This window comes from Vombatus ursinus, unplaced genomic scaffold (assembly GCF_900497805.2).
Source record: "Vombatus ursinus unplaced genomic scaffold, bare-nosed wombat genome assembly UNPS02004691.1, whole genome shotgun sequence".
Taxonomy (NCBI): domain Eukaryota; kingdom Metazoa; phylum Chordata; class Mammalia; order Diprotodontia; family Vombatidae; genus Vombatus; species Vombatus ursinus.
The window spans coordinates 6,220,745-6,244,179 of NW_020944469.1; the positions used below are offsets into that span (position 1 = coordinate 6,220,745).

The 23,435-nt window shown below is 41.4% G+C and overlaps 2 protein-coding genes across 2 annotated transcripts in view; one reads left to right on the top strand and one right to left on the bottom strand.

The window, feature by feature from the left end:
- SATL1 (spermidine/spermine N1-acetyl transferase like 1) overlaps positions 1–345 on the bottom strand; it is a 14,310-nt gene extending 13,965 nt beyond the window's left edge. Inside the window, exon 1 of the mRNA XM_027839994.1 lies at positions 176–345. Coding sequence (XP_027695795.1) covers positions 176–241 — 66 coding nt within the window. The 5' untranslated portion in view covers positions 242–345. The remainder of the gene's footprint in view (positions 1–175) is intronic.
- An 80-nt stretch (positions 346–425) lies between these two features.
- The window catches only part of LOC114026176 (probable ATP-dependent RNA helicase DDX53), a 91,352-nt gene continuing 68,342 nt past the window's right edge, over positions 426–23,435 (top strand). Inside the window, 5 exon segments of the mRNA XM_027839808.1 lie at positions 426–491; positions 572–719; positions 12,297–12,773; positions 12,776–14,067; positions 14,069–14,128. Coding sequence (XP_027695609.1) covers positions 426–491; positions 572–719; positions 12,297–12,773; positions 12,776–14,067; positions 14,069–14,128 — 2,043 coding nt within the window.

A 23,435-nucleotide genomic window follows, 5' to 3' on the forward strand; every position in this document is an offset into this window, starting at 1 on the left:
CCTCACACTTCTTGTTGGGCAAGGGTCATGACCCTTAACTCTGGACTTGCCACCTTTCTGCTCACCGGTCAGTTCAGGGCAGCGGTCCGCCCTTACCTCTGGCGCGGCCACCTCTGGCCCACCTGTTGGCAGTTTGCCCCCAGCCCGTCCCCACCCGCTGCCAGGGGCAGCTTACTTTGATGAGCCTCAGGATGTCGGGGCAGTCCTGGGCCTGGGCTGGTCGAACCCGAAATGTGTTCATGATCTGAGTCTCGAGTGAAGCTTCTGCCGCCTTCTCTTCCTCTCCGCCTGCCTGGACCACGACTTTACTGGGGTTGGTCTTCTCTGCGATAATGGTAGAGGCCAGGGCCCATCCCCCCGCCTAGGATGAGCAGGAATGGAAGGGTTTGAGATAACTAGGAAGAGGAGTGGGAGGAGGAGGGGAGATGGGGAAGCCAGGGCAACGGAGGGAGGGAGGAAAGGAGGGAGAGGAGGGCTGCCTGAGCCGGGAGGTGAGAGGGGCGGACTGAGCCGGGGAGGATGGAACACTTGAGTAGCCCAGCCCCGAGGTGGCCCCGCCCCCTGTACGTAGCCTGCAGTCACAAAGGCCGTCGCTAGGAGACGCTCTTTGCACACACTGACACGGGGAGAGTCTGGTCAGAAGGGTTTGGTGACAGGAGGGAGGAGGGAGGCGGGCGGCTTGCTCAGGCTCAGGGCGCTCGCAAAGAGCGATTTTCGAGGTAATTTTCAGGGGCCCCACTCAGGAACCTGACAAACAGCCCCTCAATAGGCCACATGCAGTGTCCGTGTCCCTTCGGCCTCGTCCTTAGAACTCTTTTCCCCTCTAGTTTTCCGTAGTCCCCATGTTCGTAAAATGGCCTAGGTTGACCTTCAGGGCCTTTCAAGTTCTACTAGTCAGGCAGTCTGTGGTTCAGAGGCCCTGGGTCCAAATCCCAGCTCAGCGCCTTACTTTTTCTTGGGTAACCGTCCTTTTTTAGGGCCTCTGTTCTCTCCTCTACACAATGAGAGGGGCGGCCTAGATCCTCTAAAGACACCTTTTAGTGCCGCTGTAGTTCAGAGGACCTGGGTTCAAATCCTAGTTCTGCCACTTATTTTAGGTAAGTCCCCTAACCTCCTTGGGCCTCAGTTTCCTTATTTGTAAAATGAGGAGAATGGCTTTCATGACCTCTGAAGTCCATTCTGGCTTGTAATATGTTCACAGTTTTATAATGCAGAACACCTGGGTTAAGATTTCAGCTCAGCTACTTGCTGGATGACCTCGGTTAAGTCTCCTAACCTCCCTGGGCCTCAGTTTCCTCATCTGTGAAATGAGGCGGTTGACCTAGATGATCTTATTTAAGTCCTTTTTAGCTTTAATTGTCTGCAGTTCTGGAGTGCAGAGGACCTGAGCCCAGCCACTTACTGTGTGACCTTGGGTAGGTCACCTTCACCTCTCAGGGCCTCATTCCCCTCTTCTGCACAATGAAAGGGAAGACTCAGATGACCTCTAAGGGCCTTCCCAATTCTGCTAGTCTATAGTTTGGTGGTACCAAGGACTTGGGTTCAAATCCCAGTTCTTCCATGAGTGACCTTAGGTAAGCAAGTCCTCTAGCCTGCCTGGGCCTCAGTTTCCTCATCTGTAAAATGAGGAGGTTGGCCTGGAGGACATTTAAGGTCCCTTCTAGTTTTAGTAGTCTGTAGTTCTGTAGTACAGAGGACCTGGGTCCAAATCCCAGCTCAGCCACTTACTGTGTGACCTTGGGTGAGTCACCTCTCTGGACTCTGTAAGTCTTCTGTGTACGATTGGGGCGGGGAAAGAGGGTGTAGATGACCTCTTAAGGGCCCTTCCAGCTCTATTACTTTATGATTCTGTTCTGCAGATAACCTGGGTTTCAAATTCCAGTGATTGCTACTCTCTCCTGGGTAAATCACATAACTTCTCTGGTTCTCACTTACCTCTACCTCATCTGTAAATTAAGGCATTAGCCTAGATGCCTTGTACATCCTACTTGTATGTGATTCTGAGGTACAGAGGACCTGACTTCAGATCTCAGTTCTACCAATTACTGCCTTGTGTGACCTTGAATAAATCACCTAACCTCTGAACCTCAGTCTATCTAACCCCTCTGTAAAATGGGAGGTTGGGGAGGGGGGGAGGTGTGACCCAGATGACTTCCAAGGAAGCTTCTAGCTCTATTAATTTATGATTTTGTAGTATAGAGAATCTGGATTAAATCTTAGCTCAGCCATTCTCTACTTGACCTTGGATAAATCATATAACCTCTCAGAGAAGGACTTCAGTTTCCTCTTCTGTAAAGTGATCAGGTTGGCCTACATGATCTCTATATCCAGTTCTTTCATTCTGTGATTCTGTGAAAAATTATTTGTGCTGTTGTCCAAGGTGTTGTATGACAATATTAAGACAATTAATTAAAGAAAGAATTAATTACAGAAATTAATTAAAGAAATTTAGAAATAAAGAAATTAAAGAACATTAATTAAAAAAATTAAGACAATATTGTTGTATGACAATATTAAAACAAAAAAGTCACGCAGCCTTGTCACCTTGTAATTTCCAGTGGGGTTGCAGATGAAAGGCTGAAACAGGCATGCAGCTCCTTTTTCACAATCCTCTCAGGATAGATAGTACATTGGTGGAGAGTATCTTTGGGTGGTTTGGTTTCTAGCAGAAGCCTCATAAATGTGGCCTTTAAAAATAGTTGGTGGGGGGCAGCTAGGTGGCGCAGTGGATAGAGCACCAGCCCTGAAGTCAGGAGGACCCAAGTTCAAATCCAGCCTCAGACCAAACACTTGACACTTACTAGCTGTGTGACCCTGCACAAGTCACTTAACCCCAATGGCCTAAAAAAAAAAAAAAAATAGTTGGTGGACTTCAAGAAGGCTCGTAAGCCTCAGCACTTGGGAGCTTTGGGGAATGCATCAGTCTCATTTAGAGCTCAATTTGGACCAGTTTTAAATTTCTCACAGGACTGTTATCAGAATCAAACCAGAGACAGTCTCTATGGTACTAACTTGCAGGCCTTAAAATGATGCTATATTATTTATTCTAATCACCTATTTTATGGTATAGAATCTATAGAGTTGGGCAACCACATGTGGCCTTCTAGGTCCTTGGGTGTGGCCTTTTGACTGAGTCCAAGTTATACAGAACAAATCCTTTTATGAAGAGAATTTGTCCTGTCAAGTTTGGATTCAGTCAAAGGGCCACACTTGAGGACCTAGAGGGCCACATGTGGCCTCAAGGCCTCAGGTTCCCCGCCCCTGGTATAGGTTATATATTATTAAATATGTGATATACTAAACATTTATTCTAAATACCTATTTTTCAAAGGGGAATGCCACTGTCAATGTGAATTTACATATACTCAGAGCTACACATTCATTCTTACAACTGCTTATTCAGGCAACTGGACCCACTTTAGAATCTCTCTGAAGGCAGAAGGAGCATCTTCTCAGTGTTGTATGCATGGAGCTGTTCAGTAATTGAATTCAGTAATATACTGTTCAGTTCTTGTTAAACAATGTTAAATGCAGTTTAAATTAAAACAAAACAAAACAAAACAAAACAAAACAATCCGATACCATTCTTGGCCACGAGGTGGTGGCATTATTATTTGTTAGCCGCTCAAATCCCTACCCATACAAAACCAAATCGTTGAGTCAGTTACAAAGTGACTTTCATGCACTCTCTTCTTAGTTCTCTGGACCCTGAACTCTGGTAATGCTATAATGATGTCACAGAAGCAGTAATCAGTGACTAATTTGGCTTCAGAACACTTGGGGGCTTGAAATATGGTTAAGAACTAGTCTAGTTACTGAGCGTAAACCAAGGGCACACACAGTCTACTAAATCTAGCTTCCATTTCAGCAATTTCAAAGGAAATATTTCATTTCTTTTCATACCTAACAGTCTTTTCTCCACAGTGCTATCTAGGTACAGGAAGAGTATTCATAAAACTGTCACTGCATTTTTCTTGTTAAATATATTACCGTCTCAGACCTCATACCTGCAAAGCGGGGGGGTATGAAACACCCTTTCAATAAAGGGAGAGGTGGTATCAGGGAAATGTTGTAGGAAATAGAAGGAAATAAGTATCTGTTTTCGTATTGCCACCCCGAATGGTCACATCTCCTAAATATTTGTATTTCTGATTTTTGACACTGAATTTTGTTTTTAATATTCTAGATGGAGAAGTATCACGTTGAAATTTTCTCATAGTAGAACCCAGTGTGGCAGAAGCTTGTATGAGAGAATGTTTGGTTTGATTTTTAAATCTTTTTCCTTCTCAGTGTCATTTTCTACAGTATTTAACTTAACTAAAGATAGTATTTTTGTCTCCAATAGATAGTTACTGAATATAAACCAAGAATACATTCTACTAAGTTGAGTTTTGTTTTCAAATTTTGGTTATTCCTCTCCTTGCAGCTCTACCAGAGATTTAGCCATCACCAGGTAGGTAAGGATTGTTTGGGGCTGTTTGTTAAGGGCCTGAAGCGGTGACCTAGGCCCAAACAGATGAAATCACAGCTCCTTGTGGTGCAGAGACACGGCTCCGAAATTGCTGATTAGAATAAATAATACAGCATCATTTTAAGGCCTGCAAGTTAGTACCATAGAGACTGTCTCTGATTTGATTCTGATAACTGTCCTGTGAGAAATTTAAAACTGGTCCAAATTGAGCTCTAAATGAGCTGACTACTGGGCAGAATCCGGTATCTTGAATTGTAATTCAAATTTGCTTTGGTTAAGAGAATACCATCATCATGAAACCCAAAAAACTCTCAATCCCAATTTTAAATCAAGCACATTTTTTGTAAACGAAAATGATCAAAAAAGTGAGCCAGGGTAGTAGGTATGACCAAGATCTGTGGGATGACCTTCCATATTTACACTGTATGTATCTTGTATGTACTTTAGTTGTTTTCTATGCTGTTTCTCCCATTAGACTCTGAGCTGCTGAAGGACAAGGACCTTGTTTTTGCCTTTCTTTGCATCCTAAGCTTAGCCTAGTGTCCACCACATAGTAAATATTTCATAAATACTTGCTAACTGATTGACAACCCAACACTATTCGAAGAAACCCAGCTTCTAAGTGAGTTACATTTGATGCTTGGGAAAAGATTCTCTCTCTAGACACATTTCTGCAAATACCTAGTGAGGACTGTAGGCTAAACTTTTCCTTCCATGTTAAAAATGTCAATTGCAACCTAATGCCACACTTATTCTTAAGGAGGATCCAAGGAAATGGACAGGGAACTATTCTCAAAAGGGTCTTGGAGACCATTGATAATGATTTGGCTGATTTTAAGGTTTTGGTCATTTTACTCTCATTTTAATGATAGAAATAAGTCTTTCAGATTAAACTTTGCCTCTTCAAAACAATGAAATGAATGGCCTTAAGTCTTTCTCTGCTTCCTCAGTAGAAAAGTGGCTAGAGAGTAGACCTGCGATTGCATTGATCAAGGGAACCCCTAGGTGAGGACACTCCCTCTACCAATGTATCTCGGTACCTTCTCTGCAATTTCTAGTCTTAAAGAGCTTTGAGAAGGTAAGTGAACTTGCCCAGGGTCACACAGTCAGTATGTGTCAGAGGCAAAAGTTGAAGTCTTTCTGGCTCCAAGGCTTTATCCACTCCCCCCTGCTGCCTTTTAGAGCAAAGCTTCTTAAACTTTGTCCACTCATGAGGTCTTCAGCGCTTCTTCAACTGTGGGTTGCGACCCCATGTGGGGTGGGTTTAGAGCACTGACCCCGGCTTTTTGAAGGCAGAGTACTAGCTTTAGCAGGCCCTACAAAGCCGGAAAGACTTCAGGGACTGGCTCAACAAGAAACTGTCTCTCCAAGTGTTAGTCTAGATAATAATGTACAGATTCCTAAGTAGAGGGCTGGCCATGAGGGTGGATTCTTTTTGGCCACAGCGACTCATGTTTCCTAAGGCATGGAAGGCTTTTGTTTTGTGTGTGTGTGTGTGTGTGTGTGTGTGTGTGTTGTTTTGTTTTAGGCAGTTGGGGTTAAGTGACTTGCCCAGGGTCACACAGCTAGTAAGTGTTCAAGTGTTTGGTCTGAGGCCGGATTTGAACTCAGGTCCTCCTGACTTCAGGGCCCGCACTCTATCCACTATGCCACCTAGCTACCCCGATGGAAGGCTTTTGATGGGCCTCAGTGGAGGAAGTACCCACACTGATCCATCTTTCAAAGACTCAAAGTAAAAATAAAAAGGAAAAAGAAAGAAATCAAAATACGAATAATAGTTCAAGAAATGGCTATAAAACTCCTTTTGTCCAAACTAGAACATGTTCATTTTTAATCAGCTTAGCCAGTTTTTCCCCCCTTAAAAACCCTTTTCCTTTAACTCAGCTAAATGAAATGTAATATTGCCCAACTGTTCTCCTGCCCGACTGCAGCCGTTCTAGGACAGTTTCATTGTGGAGAAGAATTGTTTGGTTAGACATGTAAACTACCTGCAATGGCCCAATTCCCATTCCTTTCTCTTTATTTAACTTTGAACTCACTATTAAGTCAATCAGCTATATGCCTACTATGTGGGAGGCACTGAGCTTCCTCCTAGGGATGCTAAGAAAAAAAAAATGTGATAATCTCTGTGCTCAAGGAACTTAGCTGCTCCTGAGAAAAACTGTATTCACAAAATCTATACAAAGTAAACGGGAATATGGCTAAGGGAGGAAAGCACTTAAGGAAGTGCCGTTTTGAAGGAAACTAGGGGTGCTTAGAAGCTAGAATAAGGGCTTCCATTCCAGGAATGGGGAACAGCCGGGGCAAAGGTGCTCAGAAGTGGGGTAGGACACGTCCTGACAGGCAGGCCTCGTGACAGACCAAATGGATCAGTCCCTGCCCTCAAAGAGCTTTCATTCTAATGGGGAACCGATGGGGACACATGCAGGAATATACAAAGTAGTAACCTTGGTGGGGGAGGCATTAGAACCAGGAAAGGGCCCCATTGTTAAAGGTGGGGCTTGAGCTGAACTTTGAAGGAAGCCCGGGATTCTAAGAGGTGGAGGAGAAGTGCATTCCAAGGATAGCTAATAGAAAGGCATGGAGATGGGAGATGGAAAATCTTCAGTGAGGAACAGTAAGCAAGGCCTGTGTTGCTGGATAAAGTACAGGGAGGGAAGTAAAGTGAAAGAAGACTAGAAAGGAAGGGCCAGGTTATAGAGCTTTAAATGCCAACCAGAATAGTTTCTGTTAGATGCTGGCCATAATAGGCATCACTAGAGTTTAACTGGAGGAGGGGGTGTAACATTATTAGACCTACACTTTAGGAAATTCATTTTGGTGGCTTTGTAGTGGATGGCTGGATTAGAGCTATTACAACAGTCCATGCAAGAAGTGATGTCCTGACCTGGGGGTGGGGGCAGACATAGAGAGGAATCCTATACCCAGAATGGTCTAGAAGTAAAAATTGTAAATTAGCATAGGGTAAATGATTGAATGTGCGGGGTAAGTGCAAGTGAGAAGTCAAGGGATGACTGAGATTCTAAACCTGGGTGACGGATGGTGGTGCCTCAACCCCCAACAGTAATGGAGACGTTCAGAATTGTGGATTTAAGAGAAAGATAATGAGGAACATCACATAGGCCATTTTGGTTGGAAAGAAAAGTGTATGAAGAGGAATAAGATGAAGTCCACCTGGAATGGTAGACTGGAGTGATGATCCAAATTCAGTTCTCTGGATTCCTAGTCCTGTGATTTTTCTGAGATGTAGTACTGTCTGTCTCTCTCTTTGATTATCTTTTCTTTATCAGAAAACATAATCAATTATCCAAGAACATGTACCTCCCAGGGCCAAAGGAGGTCCTAGCTGAAAAGAGGAGATGCTACCTTCCCGGGACCATCTTAGAATAAAGTAGATTTGTACCCCAAAAAAAAGAATGGGAAGGTAAGCACTCTTCAGAGACCGTAGTAACCTGCGGAAACACACAGAACAAAAGCCTCTAGAGGACATCTAAGTCATCTAGTTTAGAGTTCAGAGTTATTAGTAAAAGATCAAAGTAGAAAGCAGATTTCCAGAAACCAAGTAGAAGAGCAGATATCAACTATTTGGTAAGAGAATTCTGCTTTATTTGAACTCTGGAACTGGGAAATCATAGCACTGGATAACTCCTCACATTAATTAATCTAGGACGGTTATAAAATGACTGGGCTGTAAGCCCAGTTTTCAGTTAATGAATACCCTCAGTGTGACATTTTTTAAGAATATATTCTCCCACTACCCCGCCTCTTTCCCCTACCGTCTCTGTTTTTTAATAAGCCAAAAATCACCAAGTTGGAGAGGACCAGGAAGGCTGTCTAGCCTATCCCATTTTTGAACACAAATCCTCTCTGTAGAATACCCAGTAACTGGTCTTCCAGCTTCTGCTTGGAGATCTCTAATGAACTGGTGCCCAGTGCCTCCCGGGGTACCTCATTCCACTCTTTTTTAGCTCTAGTTATTAGGAAGACTATACTATATTTGCCTCTTTACAACCTGCCCTCTGGGACCAAGCAGAACAGTTAATCTAGTCTCTTTCCACATGGTAGACCTTTAGACATTTGGAGTCAGCTATCATGTCTTCACTAAATATGGAAGATTTTGGAGGCCTTTGATGACTCCTCAATATTTACATGGCACCAAAATCATGGGGTGAACAAGAACCATCTCACTGGTGAGGCATCATGCTAAGAGCTCTGGCTTTGAAGTCAGAGAACCTGGGTTTTGATTCCAGCCCTTTTACTACCTGTCTGACCTTGGACAAATCCCATAACCTTCTCTGGACCTTAGTTACTATATATAAAATGAAGGGGTTGGCTAGATGTTCTCTCTCATTTCTTCCAATCTGAACTTTGGGAGATAGAGTTAGACTTTAAGATGCCCTTGACAATGGGACAATTTATCCCAAACAATGAAGTTCTGTGAGAACAAATATAAAGAAATACATTTAGAGACAACCAATCTATGCAAATTAAAAATGAGGGAAAATTGTCTTACCAAAATATGGCAGAAAGAAATCCACAAGTAGAATCTTAATCAGCAATATAGTTCTGCTAACTTTCAAGCTATCTTCTCTCTCACCTACACATATATACTGGGAAATCTGAGTAATAGCATACACTTTGGCATCTAATAGCTTTGCAGGTAACCCAGTGACAGGAAATGTGCTGCCCCAGTTCACTAGCTGGGCTCTGATTGGAGTACCATATCCTGATGTCATGTTGGGTTGACAGGGCTGATAGAGATTTTTAAATGTCAGGTATTATTTAATGGGGAAAGGAGAAGAGGAACGTTAGCACAGTTGTCTTCAAGCACAGAACAAGTAATGGAGATAGTGATCATATGGTTCCTACATCCCATAAAGACAGAACAAGAGTATATTAAAACTATGCCTTAGAAGATTTTATAGAATCTCTGAGTTGGAAGAGAACTCACAGGTCATCTAAGGTAGTCTAACCTGTACCTGATCAGGAGTTCCCCTCAAAAACATCCCCAGCCAGTAGTCGGTCAGCCTTTGCTTGAAGATCTCTGGGGAGAGGAAACCCACTACGTTTTTTTGCATTTTCTTTTTGGACTGCCAAGATACACTCCTACTGAGCTTTGCAGTTCACTAAAACCACCTTATCTTTTTTCATAGACTGTTAGCTCAGCCATTCCTCCCCATCTTGCACTTGTCCAGTTGGCTTTTAGAACCTAATGGAAAGAAGGACTTTACATTGATCCAAATTTCATCTTCACTGATATATTCTTAAATTTGGCCCATTGTTCAAACTGGTCAAGATTTGGTTCCCCACTTTGTCATCCAATGGTTAAGTATCCATCATAACTCTGTGGTTTGTTTTTGGCTTTGCTTTTGTTTTTTTTTTTTTGTTTGTTTGTTTTGTTTGTTTTTTTGTTTTTTTGGTTTTTTTTTTTGGTGAGGCAGTTGGGGTTAAATGACTTGCCCAGGGTCACACAGCTAGTAAGTGTCAAATGTCTGAGGTTGGATTTGAACTCAGGTCCTCCTGACTCCAGGGCTGGTGCTCTATTCACTGCGCCACCTAGCTGCCCCAATAACTGTGTTTTTTGCAAGTTTGACATGTATCCATGCCTTTATCCAAGCCATTGATAAAAAAAAAAAATATTTAACAGTATAAGGCCAAGGACAGATATCTGAGTCACTCTTATTAGAGACTACCTTCCAAGTTGATCAGAGCATTAATAACTATTCTTAAGGTTCTGGCAATCCAACCAGTTGGAAAAGAAAAAGAAAAGAAACAAGGAAAAGAAGTGTTGAGCCACTCCAGCCTTCTCTCCATCAGGTTTCCTGGCCCTATCCTTCCCTAGGGTAGTCCTTGCCATTCTTTTCTATTTCTTATTTCTACATTATACTTTTAAATTTATTTTTCTTGCTTTTTCCTTGCCAGCTTCTGCTCATCTTGAGGTTTAGCAAACCTGACACTTACAGAATTTTGTCTTGCTTTTTATTCATCCTCTGCTACTTGCCCTTGCTTCCATCTTCACTCCATGCCTTTTAGAACTCTTTAGTTGTTTGATGAGTTCCCTGAGTATCCATATTGGCCTCTTTAAATAATGTCCCCTTTCCTTTCTTATCAAAATAATACCTTTTTGGACTTTCAGGTTTCCATTCTTGAGAGCTGCTCATCCCTCCTAAGTGACTTTCACGTCAGAATGTTAAGTCATGGAATCCTATCTACCCTTTCTCTGAATACTTTGAAATCCATCCTTCCCAAATCACAGAATATTCCTGGCTAGGATTCCTATCCTTTGTCATAAAGGTTTCCATCTTGTCACCTCAGCAACCAGTTCCTTTGTGTTGGTCTACTCTTGGGTCACACTAATGCTAAATTCACAGTCCTTACCAACTTCTAGATTCAGTTACAACAGTCAGCTATCATGAAATAACTGTCAGAACAACCCTTTCATGTGAATATCTTTAGATAATTCTAAAGTCAGATAACTTGCTATTATATTTTCATGTAGAAATTCCTTATTTCTGACTATGAATCATAAATATTTGGCTCTACAAAGGTGCAATGTAATAGTGCTTTATGGGTTAAATATCTTTGTGATATTTAGGTGCTAACTCTCAAGTCTCTTTTTTACCTTTAATTTTCAAGCAGTTTTCCAGTAGGGAGGTCATAGCTGGGTCTATCCAGCTCACCTCCTTTTTTTTTTTCCTCTAATTTTAAGTAGTGTTGGACTGTGAAGATACTGAGAGCTCACTGCTGGAAAGAGCTCTTGCCGTCCCCACTTCTGAGTCCTGTCCAATAGAGAAGCCAATGTCCGTTCCATCTCCTCAGCTGTCCGCTTTGGAATCAGATAGCAGCTCTGCCATTCACCTTGTTGTGCCAACTTCTGAATCCCGATCGTCGATGGAAAAGCCAGTATCAATCCCATCTCCGTTGCCTACTAAAGAAACAGATAGCAGCTGTGTCACTCACCTTTCCGTGCCAACCTCTGGGTCCTGGCCACCAGAGGAAAAGCCAAAGCCACCCTCTTGTCAGTTGCCTACTGTGGAAACACTTAGCAGCTATGCTACTGCCTGTAATAGTAGCCCTGCTTCTCCAGGCTTTGCTGCTACAACTGAGTCCCAGTCATCATTAGAGGAGTCGATATCACTCCCATCCCAACTGCCCGCCACAGAAACCGACAGCTGTGCTATTCACTTTTCTGTGCCAACTTCTGAGTCCTGGCCATCAGCAGAAAAGTTGATATCATTCCCATTTCAGTTGCCCACCATAGAAACAGACAGCAGCTGTCCCACTTACTTAGCTGTGTCATCTTCTGAGTCATGGTCACCAATGGAGTAGATGCCATTTTCATATCCCGTGCCTCCTATGGAAATAAGTAACAGTAGCTTTGCTTCTCCAGGCCTTCATGTACCCTCTTCTATGTCCTAGATACCAACAGAGAATTCAATGCTATTCCCATCTCCTTGGCTTCCTACTATGGAATCATATTACAACTTTGCCACACATAACATCAGCCCTCCCTCTCCAGGCTTTGCTATGTTCACCTCTGAGCCTCAGCCATCACTAGAGAACCTCATAATACCATCACCTCAATTATCCACCATAAAAAAATCTAGCCATCATACCATCTGGAGCATCAGCTCTCCCTTTCCAGGCCTTGCTTTGTCTACCTCAGAGCCTCAGCCATCCCTAGAGACCCTGATACCACCACCATCTCCATTATCCACCATAAGAAAACCTAGCAGTTGTACCATCCATAACATCAGCCCTGCCTGTGAGTCCTAACTGTCATTGAAGAACCTGATTTCACCTCTGTCTCCACAATTCACCACAGAAACATCTAGCAGCTATACCACTCATAACATCAGTCCTTCCCCTCCAGGCCCAACCCATAACATCAGTATAAAAGGACAGGGAAGAGGCGATCTCTGGGGTTTGAGTGGCCCCCTGGCAGTACAGGAGTCCCAGGCCCAGGGCTCCTGGCATAAAGAACAAGCTCTCTGTTGCGTGATTAAGACCGCTGCAATTGGAGCAATAGTAGGCCAAAGAGGAAATAAAATCATGGAATCACAAGAGTCATTGTATTCTAAAATACAGGCCAGCAGAGAAGAACCTGAGGCAGAGGTGAAGATACATGGCAACAAAGAGAACCAGAAATTGGCTAAGTCAATAATAGAGGGAGTAGTCACAAAAGCAGAGAGATATTCTAAAGAGGGAGCGAAAGGAAGCAGCACTTTGAAAACATCTTATACTGAAAAGGGCACAGAGAGGAAGGTACCTATGACTGACTGGGATGCAGTTAGAGTCACCTCCAGTATATACAAAGCAAGTGGGAAGGCCTTCCTCCGATTAAGAAAAACTTCTATGTAGAATCTGCAAGGACCAAATCAATGTCAGAGGCAGAAGTACATAAGTGGCGAAAAGAAAATAATATAATGTGTGAAGACTTGAAAAAAAATGAAAAACGAGCTATTCCACACCCCATTTGCAAATTTGAAGATGTATTTGATCATTATCCTGAAGTTAGGGACAGTGTGAAGAAAGCAGGTTTTAGCAGACCTACCCCAATTCAGTCTCAGGCATGGCCAATAATATTAAAAGGAATTGACCTAATCGGCATTGCCCAGACAGGCACTGGGAAAACATTAGTATATCTGATACCAGGCTTTATTCACCTTGATCTCCAACCAGTAGCCAGGGAGAAAAGGAGTGGTCCTGGTATGTTGGTGCTCACACCAACCAGAGAATTGGCTATCCAAATTGAAAGTGAATGTAAGAAATACACATATGGAGACACTAAAAGCATTTGTATATATGGTGGTAGAGAGAGAAGAGATCAAATTGAGCATGTTACCAAAGGTGTAGATATTGTCATTGCCACCCCTGGCACACTCAGTGATCTTCAGATGAATGATTTCATCAGACTTAACAGCATAACATATCTGCTTCTAGACGAGGCTGATAAAATGCTGGACGTGGGAATTGAGTCTCAAATAATGAAAATTTTATCGGATATACGGCCAGACAGACAAACAGTAATGACCAGTGCAACTTGGCCTGATGCTGTTCGTCGTCTTTCACAAAAATATCTGAAAGATCCAATGATTGTTTACATTGGCACCTTGCATTTAGCTGTAGTAAATACTATAAAACAAAAAATAATCATAACTACGGAACAAGAAAAACGAGTTTTAATACATTGGTTCATTGATTCGATGAAGCCTGAAGATAAAGTAATTATTTTTGTAGGCAGAAAACTTATTGCTGATGATATATCCAGTGACCTGAGCATCAAGGGTATACCTGTGCAGTCACTACATGGTAAGAGAGAACAGAGTGACCGGGAACAAGCATTGGATGAATTTAAAGAAGGAGTAGTGAAAATATTAATAACAACAGATATAGCATCGCGAGGTCTTGATGTTCTAGATGTCACCCATGTTTTTAACTTTAATTTTCCTCAGAACATTGAAGAATATGTCCACAGGATAGGACGTACGGGACGAGCTGGACAATTGGGAGAAGCGATCACCTTCTTCACTAAAAACGATTGGAAAATTGCTGAGGAGTTAATTAACATTTTGCAGCGGGCCAACCAAGAAGTCCCCCCAAGAGCTTGCATCAATGGCTGTGCAATATAGGCAGCATAAACGTAGAAAGAGGGAGGCAAAGTCAGCCAAATATCATAGCAGGGCAAGAAACACTTCCAAATAATGGAGGTAACTTAAAAGACCCTTTTTACTCTCTTTAATAAAAATCAAAAGTACCTTGCAAAAAACCTACTGAGTCTGACATTCTGTTTTCCCCTGGGGATCATGAAACCATAAAAATTGTGTGGGATTGGGGGTGGGAGGGTGGTTGAAAGTGTGGGGAAAGGAAAGAAAAAAATTGTCCCGGGAATTCCAGTACTTTAGTGGACTCTGCCCTCTGTATGTGGAAGTGGGAAGGGACTGTTCCCCCAAGAGTTCAAGATAAGTTTGAGCTCATCTCCTTATGCTGAGCTGACCCCATAGGAATGTTACTGAACTAAATATAGTATTACAACATGTAATATAGATACTTTAGATGAGAAAAGTAGAACATAAAGCAAGGAGTTCATGCTATCCAATAAAATGCACACAGTTCCTCTGGGAATTGAAAAAAGAAAACCTATTTCTGATTTTTATTAAGTTAGATAAGGGAAGGAGCTTGCTTGAATGGACAAGGAATTAAAATCCTTTATACTTTATTATTAACAACCCACCTTCTAGAGTACACCGATATGCTTCAGTGCCCTGAAAGCTTGCAATAACAAAACTGCCCTTCCGTGGACCTTCTTGAATCATTCCACCGAACATCTCATCAAATAGATGATCTATTTATTGTTATGCAGTGCCTTGTTTCATTCTCTACCTCTTAAAACATAATAGAACTTGCTGCCAAATCTGGGGGAACCCCTAGAGCAAAGAACACCCAATCTACATTTGAAAAGTGGCAGCCCTTAGCATTTAGGACAGTCCAGTTCATTCTTGGGTCACTCCTTATTCAAAGGGTCCTAGGATTAGCTCAGGTCAGTTCTGTAATGGAGCGGCAATATGAGGTCTGCCTCAAGGCATACCCAAGGATCAAGTTCAATTTGTGATCCCTCTGGCTAGCCCAGAAAGGATCCAAATGAATTCCCCAAAAGGTCTTAGAATTAATCCATTCTCACAGGAATCAATTCAATTTGATAGAGATAGTGCAGGGAGTTGGACCAGACTTTCTGGACTATCCCAGCTCTGGACCTGCAACCCTTAGGCTCTCCTTTTCCCCTGATCCTCTGTTTATATTCAGGTCCTAACCCCTACTTTCCTTTCAGTATATCTTATAAGTGACATTCTGCTATCTTCCTACTGCTCCCACTTAGTTTAGATCGTCATCACTTCCACCTAGATTGACTGCACAGGCTTATAATCTCTCCCTCTAGTTTCTCTCTCCTCTAATACATATTGCATCCTACTACCACACCATTCTCCCTAAACAACCACTTTTAATCAATAAGAAAGCACTTATTAAAGCACTTACTACGGACCAGGCACTGTTGTAAATATTGAGGACACAAAGACAAAAGTTGAAACACTTCCTGCCCTGAGGGAGTTTACATTCTAACAGAGGAGATAGCGTGTACATGTGTAAGCATATATAGATCATATACAAAATGAATACAAGGTAGTTTTGGAAGGATCAACACTAGCACCTGGAGGGGTCAGGAAAGGATTCGTGTAGAAAGTCGCCTGTGAGCTGGGCTTGGAAGGAAATCAAGGATCCCAAGATAGGGGGATGAAGAGGAAAAGCATTCCAGACATGGAAAATAGCTAGTGCAAAGGTATGGAGATAGGAGATGAAATGTCATGTGTAAAGAACAGCAAGTAAATCAGTATGGCTAAACCATAGAGTACATGGAAGTACGTGGAGAGCTGATAAGAAGATTGGAAAAGTAAGAAGTGACCATATTATGAAGAGCTTTAAATGCCAGACAGAAGAGTTTATATTTGATCCTAGAGGTAATAGGGAGCCGCTGGAATTTCTTGAGCAGGGGGAAAACATGGTCAGGCCTACATTTTAGGAAGATTACTTTGGCATCTATGTGGGGCATAAATTGGAATGGGGAAAGATTTAATGCAGAGAGACCAATTGGAATGCTATTACAATAGTCCAAATGAGAGGTGATCAGGGCCTGATCTAGGGTGATGGCTGTGTGAGTGGAGAGAAAATAATATTATTGAAAGGGCATGTGGAGACAGAAGTGACAAGATTTGATAACTGATTGGATATGTGGGTTGAGAGAGAGTAAGGAGTTGAGAATGACATTGAGATCAGGAACCTGCATGACTGAAAGCATGGCGGTACCCTTAGCAATAGGGAAGTTCAGAAGAGGGGTGTGTTTGGGGAGAAAAATTAATTCTATTTTGGACATGTTGAGTTGGAGTTGGCTACAGAATATCTAGTTTGAAATGTCCAATAAGTAGTTGGTAATGCAGGACTAGATCTATAAATATATAGATCTGGAAGTCATCTGTATAGAGATGATAATTAGACTCATAGGAGTCAATGAGGTCACTCATTGAGACAATGTAAAGAGTAAAGAGGCTGCTCAGGATATAGCCTTGGGGGACCCAGCAGTTGATGAAGATCAAGCAAAGGAGGCAGACCAAGCTGTCAGACAAGTTGGAGGAGATACAGAAGAGAGTACCCAAGAAGAGAAAGTAGTTGATGGCATTAAGTCCTGCCTGGATCTAAAAACCCTCCTTACTTATCCAATTTTAGTTTCCATTTGTCGTCTGTATAACATACCTTGAAGCTGGAGTTAGCAGTGGGCCTCCAGTTCAGGATGGGGGGGGGGGCCTTGAAGACTGACCAGCCCTGTAATGAACAAATCACTGTAATGAGTGGTCTGCACTAGCTGATTGTGCCTTCATAAGCATTTCTTTCTTGAGTGAGGAAGATGTGTGTCACCAGATCTTGCCACTTCTCTACCCTCTGCTCTATACCCCAGAACTGAACATCCTGGGGTGCAAGAATGGCTAAACAGTTGATGGGGTCTCAAGCTTTGCAAATCCTTCCTCACTTGCTATTATTAAGCTCCTGATATCTGTGGTGACATTCTATGCAGTAGCTTTCCTTGCCAAGTCCTGAAAGCACCTTGTTGGCAGAACCAAAGCAACACTCTTCCCCAACACACACACTTCTCTCCAGTCAGACAGGTCCCCTACTGTCCCACTAACACATCATGTTCATTCCTGCTTTGCTCAGAACACCCACTCAAATTCCTTTCTAAATTCTACCCATCCTCTAAAACCTAGCTGAAGTCCCACTTCTTCCATCATTTTCTCCTATACTACTCTAGCCTGTGTTGACCTCTCCCTTCTCTTAACACATGTAGTCATGTGTGTCAGTCATAACTCCCCAGCTAGACCATGAATGAATGAAGGAAGCATTTCTTAAGTGCTTACTCTATGCAATGCACATTATGCTATATGAATATAATAGAATATTATTATGCTGTTAAGAAATGACAACTAGACGAAGCAATACATAGGAAGACATATGAATACATGCAGAATGAAATAAGCTGAATCAGGACAACAATATATACAAAGACTTCAGCAATGTAAACGAACCAATGAAATGAAGCTACACATTGTAATTGTAATGACCAAGCTTGCAAGTGCAGAAGAAATAAAGAAATGGATCTCCCAGCTTTCACTCAAGAGGGGGCAGAAATATGGATATGGAATATTTTATTTGCAGTCCAATGCATTCATTGTGTTGGCTGATTTTGCTTAGTTGTTTGGGTTTTTGTTTTGTTTCGTTTTGTTTTTTAATATTACAAAGGAAGGCTGACAGAGGAAAATTTGGAAATAACAAACAAAAAAGAATTTCAATGAAAGATTATAGAAAATAGGAGAAATGCTTCAAGACTGGAAAAGTGAAAATATCCCCGTTTTCTTTCTTCTTTTTGAAGTAATTGGGGTTAAGTGACTTGCCCAGGGTCACACAGCTAGTCAGTATCTGAGGCTGGATTTAAACTCAGGTCCTCCTGACTCCAGGGCCAGTGCTCTACCCACTGCACCACCTAGCTGTCACTCCTATTTTCATAAAAGGAGAAGAGAATGGAATCTGTAAACTCCATAGCAATTCTAGCTTGACTTTGATTCCTGGAAAAATTCTAGAATGTATTGTTTAAGAGATGTTATTCAATATTTCTCAAAGGAATTAATGCTCACAAAAAACCAGATGGCTTCATCCAAGAACAGGTCATACTCAATTAACTTTACTTTTATTGACAGGATTAATAGACTGATGGGGGAATAGTAGAGCTATTGTTCACTTAAAATTTAGCAAAAAATTTTTCATAACGTTTGTCTCACATGTTATTCTTTTGGCCAAAATAAGGAGATATGTGCTAGACAGTAGTGTACAGTTAGGTGGACTCCAAAAGTGAATAGCCACACCTAAAGAGTCATAATCAATGGCTCCATCTCAGCTTAGGAAGGGGTTCTTAACTTGGGGTCCATGAATTTTTTTAATATTTGAAAATTGTATTTCAAAACTCAATATTTCAATTTCCTTTATAATCCTATGTGTTTTATGTATTTAAAAACATTGTTCTGAGAAGGAGTGTCTTTTAGGCTTCACCAGATGACCAAAGAGGTCCAGGGCACAAAAAAAGGTGGAGAACCCCTGACTTCGATTATGGTAGCTAGAGGAGTGCCTGAGGGATCTGTGCCTGACCTGTGCCATTTAACGTGTTTATCAAGGACAAGGCAATGACACAAAGCTGGGAGGGATAGCTAATACAGGCCAGAATACATTGGTCCAAATCTAAGAAGATGAAACTTAATAAGGATAAAAATAAAGTTTTTTACCTGCATTCGAAAAATAAGCTTCAAAAATACAAGATCGGGGAAATGGATCTACACAGTTCACGTGGAAAAAAAAATCTGGCCATCTTAGTGCACTATGAGTTCACTATGAGTATTATATGGAAGCCTCCACAGCTTATACAGACTTAAGTTGCATTAAGAGAAGCAGAGTATACAGGTCTAAGGAGGTGACAGTCCCACTGTGGTGTGTCTTGGTCAGAATATAGCTTGAATAATGTTTGGTTCTGGGTACCACATTTTAAGAAAGACATTGGTAAGGTAGAAAGTTTGCAGGAGAGGGTGACCAGGTTGGTAGAGGACCCCAAGATCATGCCTTGTGAAGATCAGTTGAAAAAACTGGGAATTTTTAATCTGAAGAAGTGAAGATTTAGGGAGTATATGATAGCTGTCTTCAAATCAATTGAAAGAACTGGGTATTTTTTCTGGAAAAGTGAAAATTTAGAGGGGGGAGACATGATAGCTGTCTTCAAATATTTTAAGGGCTACTATGTGGAAGACTTGTTCTCTGACTTTGTCTATACTTTATACTGACTCGTGTATTTGTTATGCATCCCCACTAAAATGTACACTCCCTGAGGGAGAACTGTTTTATTTTGTCTTTATATATCCCCAGTGCCTTGCACATAATAGGCACCTAATAAATGTTGAATTGAATTGAATTTTACTTGCCCCAGCCCCGGAACTCAGAGTAATGTTGTTCCAAAGAAGCAAATTGAAGTTTGATCTAAGGGAAAGTCTTCCAACAGTAGAACTGTTCCAAAGGGCACTGGGCTACCTCCAGAAATGTAATAGTCTTCAAGTGAAGGCCTGATGACCACTCCTTGGTGGGCTGTAGAGGACCTTCTTGTTCAGGGATGAATTGCTGGATGGCCTCTGAGATCCATCCCAACTCTGAGATTCTGGGACAAAAGGTATGCTATAAATCACGCTAATAAATCATGAGAACATTGAGTTTCAGAGCTAGAAGGAATGTCAAAGCTCATCTAGTGAAAGCATGAATCATCTTCCAGTAAGCTGTGATAATCAATCACCAAGCAGGTTTTTTGGGGGGAATTTTTTGGGTTTGTTTTTTTGGGTTTTTTTTGGTGAGGCAGTAGGGTAAAGTTGACTTGCCCAGGGTCACACAGCTAGTGTCAAGTGTCTGAAGCCATATTTTAACTCGGGTCTTCCTGAATCCAGGGCCTATGCTCTATCCACTGCGCCATCTAGCTGCCCCTGCGCCAAGCATTTCTTAAGTGCCTATAATCAATAAATCCTTGTTATATTGGTATACCTATCACCTACTATGCTAGGCACCAGGGATACAAATAAAGAAAACAAGCCAGTCCCTCCCTGCCCTTACGGAGTTTACACTCTTCTATTCATCGGTGGCCTGGTAGAAAAGTTGCCTTCCTTACTAGCTGCTCTGATGAAATCTAGACTCAAGTTCTCCCAGGAGGAAGAGCAAGGTGGATGCTTTGAGCAATTCCCATCTCCCCATTCTACCTAGGAGGGGGGCATAATTTCTCCTAAGGTGGGGGAGGGGGGTGTGGGTGTGTGAAGATTCCTAAACTATTCATTTTTTCCCTTAGTAATGGATGCATCAGATTGATTTTCATTCTGTCTATAAATACCAAGTGGTCTAATAATGAATAAAAGATGTAACGTTTTCCTGAATTTGTCAGTCTTTTAAAAATGTTGAAACTGTATAATTTTATAATAAAATTATAATTTAATTATTTATTATTTATTATTAATTATTTATATTTAATTATTTAGCCAAATAATGCTGTACTGTATATATGGCTGTTCTAATGTTGCTGCCTGCTAGGGGAGTAAACATTATTCAACCAAATAAATGATTTCCATTCTCTAGATCTCAGCAACTCTATCGGCAATAAAATTATATTCCAGTAATAAAACTTAGACTTTCTAAGCATGTCTAATTCTTTTTTTGTACTAGCAAAAGAACGCCAGGAAGGATTAAATCCACTACCAAAAGACTGAGAGAAGAAACAGAAACAACTTGGTTCATGGAAAGTAGAAGGTAACATTACAGGGCAGTGTTGAAGTTGGAAGGTGGAATGGAAAGGAGAGAGAGTGTCTAATAAAGGTAAGAAAGTGGAGACACTTCCAACTGGGGATCGATGTCTGTCCTGTGGTGTCATAGAAAGAGCACTAGATTTGGGAATCCTAGGGTCTGGCTAGTGTCAAGTCCTAGCTCCACTTGGGCAAATCATTTCCACTCACTGGGCCTCAGTTTCCTCATGTATAAAAGAAGAGAGTTTGACCTGATATTCTCTAGGGTGACTTCTAGCTTTAAATCCTATCATTCTGTAACAGGAGAATGAAAAAAAAAAACCCACTAATCTTCAAAGATTAGCTTAAGAATTTGAAAAGCAAAAACCGAGCAATAAAAAAGAATGAGAAATGCTAAAAAAAAAAAAAAAAATAGGTGATCTACCTCCTTCTACAGCAAAGGAGGGGTGGCCCTACCAGGGCAAAATGTTGCAGATATCATCTGATTCAGACGTTTTATCAATTCTTTTTGTTTAACTCTTTTTCTTTGTTACAAGAGAATGTTCAATTCTGGAAGGGGTAGGGGTGGGAAGGATGTGATAAGTCCAGAAATGATTACATTATAAAAACAAGAGACTGATTTAACAGTACAAGTAGTAACCCTTAACTGTTCACATGCAGGTTTTCCACTCTGGATTAGCTATAACACTTTTTTTTCCTTCACTGTTTTTTTGCATTATAGACTTTCCTCTACCCCTTCCCTTGGCAATTTGGCAAAGCTCATGGACCCCTTATCAGAATCATGTTTTTAAATATGTGAAATACATAAGATTATAAAGAAAACCAATTATATTAAAATGCAGTTATCAGAATATTTTAAAGAAACAAGTTTATAGATTTCAGGTTAAGAACCCCTCATAAAGCCACTCTTCATCTCAGTCTGGCTTCCCTTGACACCCAGAATATTTCCAGGCCACCTCCTCTGCCTTCACTCAATGTGCTCAGAAAATGCAGGTCATTTTAATATCAGCGTAAGCTGGTATTTTAGATTATTCATTCTATTGTCCCTTTCTGCTAATAGAAATAAATAATCAGGAGTGTCAGCAAATCACCATGTATCAACAGGGGTAAAGAAAGTGGGGAGGGGGTACCATTTATGGTCAGAAATGAGCATGCCTCCCCAGCAAATCAGATCCAGGACACTTGCAAATTCATCTAGTTTGTCCCAGATGAACGTAAGACCAGTGTGTCTGTCTCCTCGTAATATAGCATGAGTTTGTAATTGGTCCCTGGCAAAGTGTTTTATGGTCAGTTCCAAGTGGGCCTCAATTGTGGGTAGACCAGTCTTGAGTAGGACAAGGGTAAATCAAGTCAGCAAGATTGCCACTCCCCACTAAACCCCCTTTCCTACTCTTTTTCCTCTCTGCATTCTCATTTCTTGCTTTCCCTGCCTTTCCCTTTCTACTCCTTTTATCCTCTTTTTTCTCTTCTTCCCCTCCCTGCCAGTGGCATCCAATCATACCAAGAGATGTTGCTTAGACCCACCAATGATGCTCAGGACTAAAGAGATGACTGAAATCTGAAGTCATTGTGCTTGTGCAATAGGACATACAAAGGTGACTAATTGAACTCAGTGTAACCGGAGCTAAACCAATTACAGCTCCTGCTTAGAGTCACATATATATATATATGCTATTTATGGGAACTGGAGCTATCAGGAATAAATAGAGAAGTTAACCAGTAATTTTTCCCAGGAAGTTCTAGTGGAGAACACCAAAAAACGCCACTCTTTAATTGTCTAAGTACGGGATCAGTCTTCTCCAACAGTACTAAGTGGAAATTATTCACTTCGGTTTTCTCTCCTGGATGCACGCCCTCAGAATGTTGGATGTCACCTCTATCCTGGCTCAGATTTTGTTGGTCTCCTGCAGTTTTCTGACTGTTCATTGTTCTCAACGTAAGAACTTTTTCGATCACCCTCTGTTACCAGTGGGTAGACAGGAAGCAAAGTGCTAACAATTCTACCATGAGAAAAGATTAAGGTGATGGTGGTAACAAAATGAACACAGTAAGATTAGGGGTCGTCCTTATTGAGATTATTGTTGCTAATAATAGCAATAACTTCCTAGAGCTTCAGTTGTCAGGGGGGATAAAGATCTTCATTGTCAGAAGAAAGATTAAAAAGATCTTCCTCTGAAATGGACACCTTATGTCAATGGCCAAATTCTACAGACTGTCAACAGAAATTAGCATCATTTTTACTTGTACCACTGTCCACGATTGTTTTGGTGACCATTTGCTAATGATTAGTTTTCTAGATTCCAGATTCAGGATGAAAGTCAAACCAGTTTTTTTTTTTAATTGGGGGAGGAATATGTGAAGTGACAAAATGAGAGCAGGTCTTAGGAAAGAAAGCAGATGTGACAATAAATTGTCTCAGCCCATTTATCTATAAAATATCGCTAAGCACAGTGCTCTCTTTAAGAATTTGCATTTTGAAAGCAGCAGTTGTTCAAGTATGGTCCACAGCTGGTCTGGGTACATAGCGTGTTCTCAATAAATACTCACAG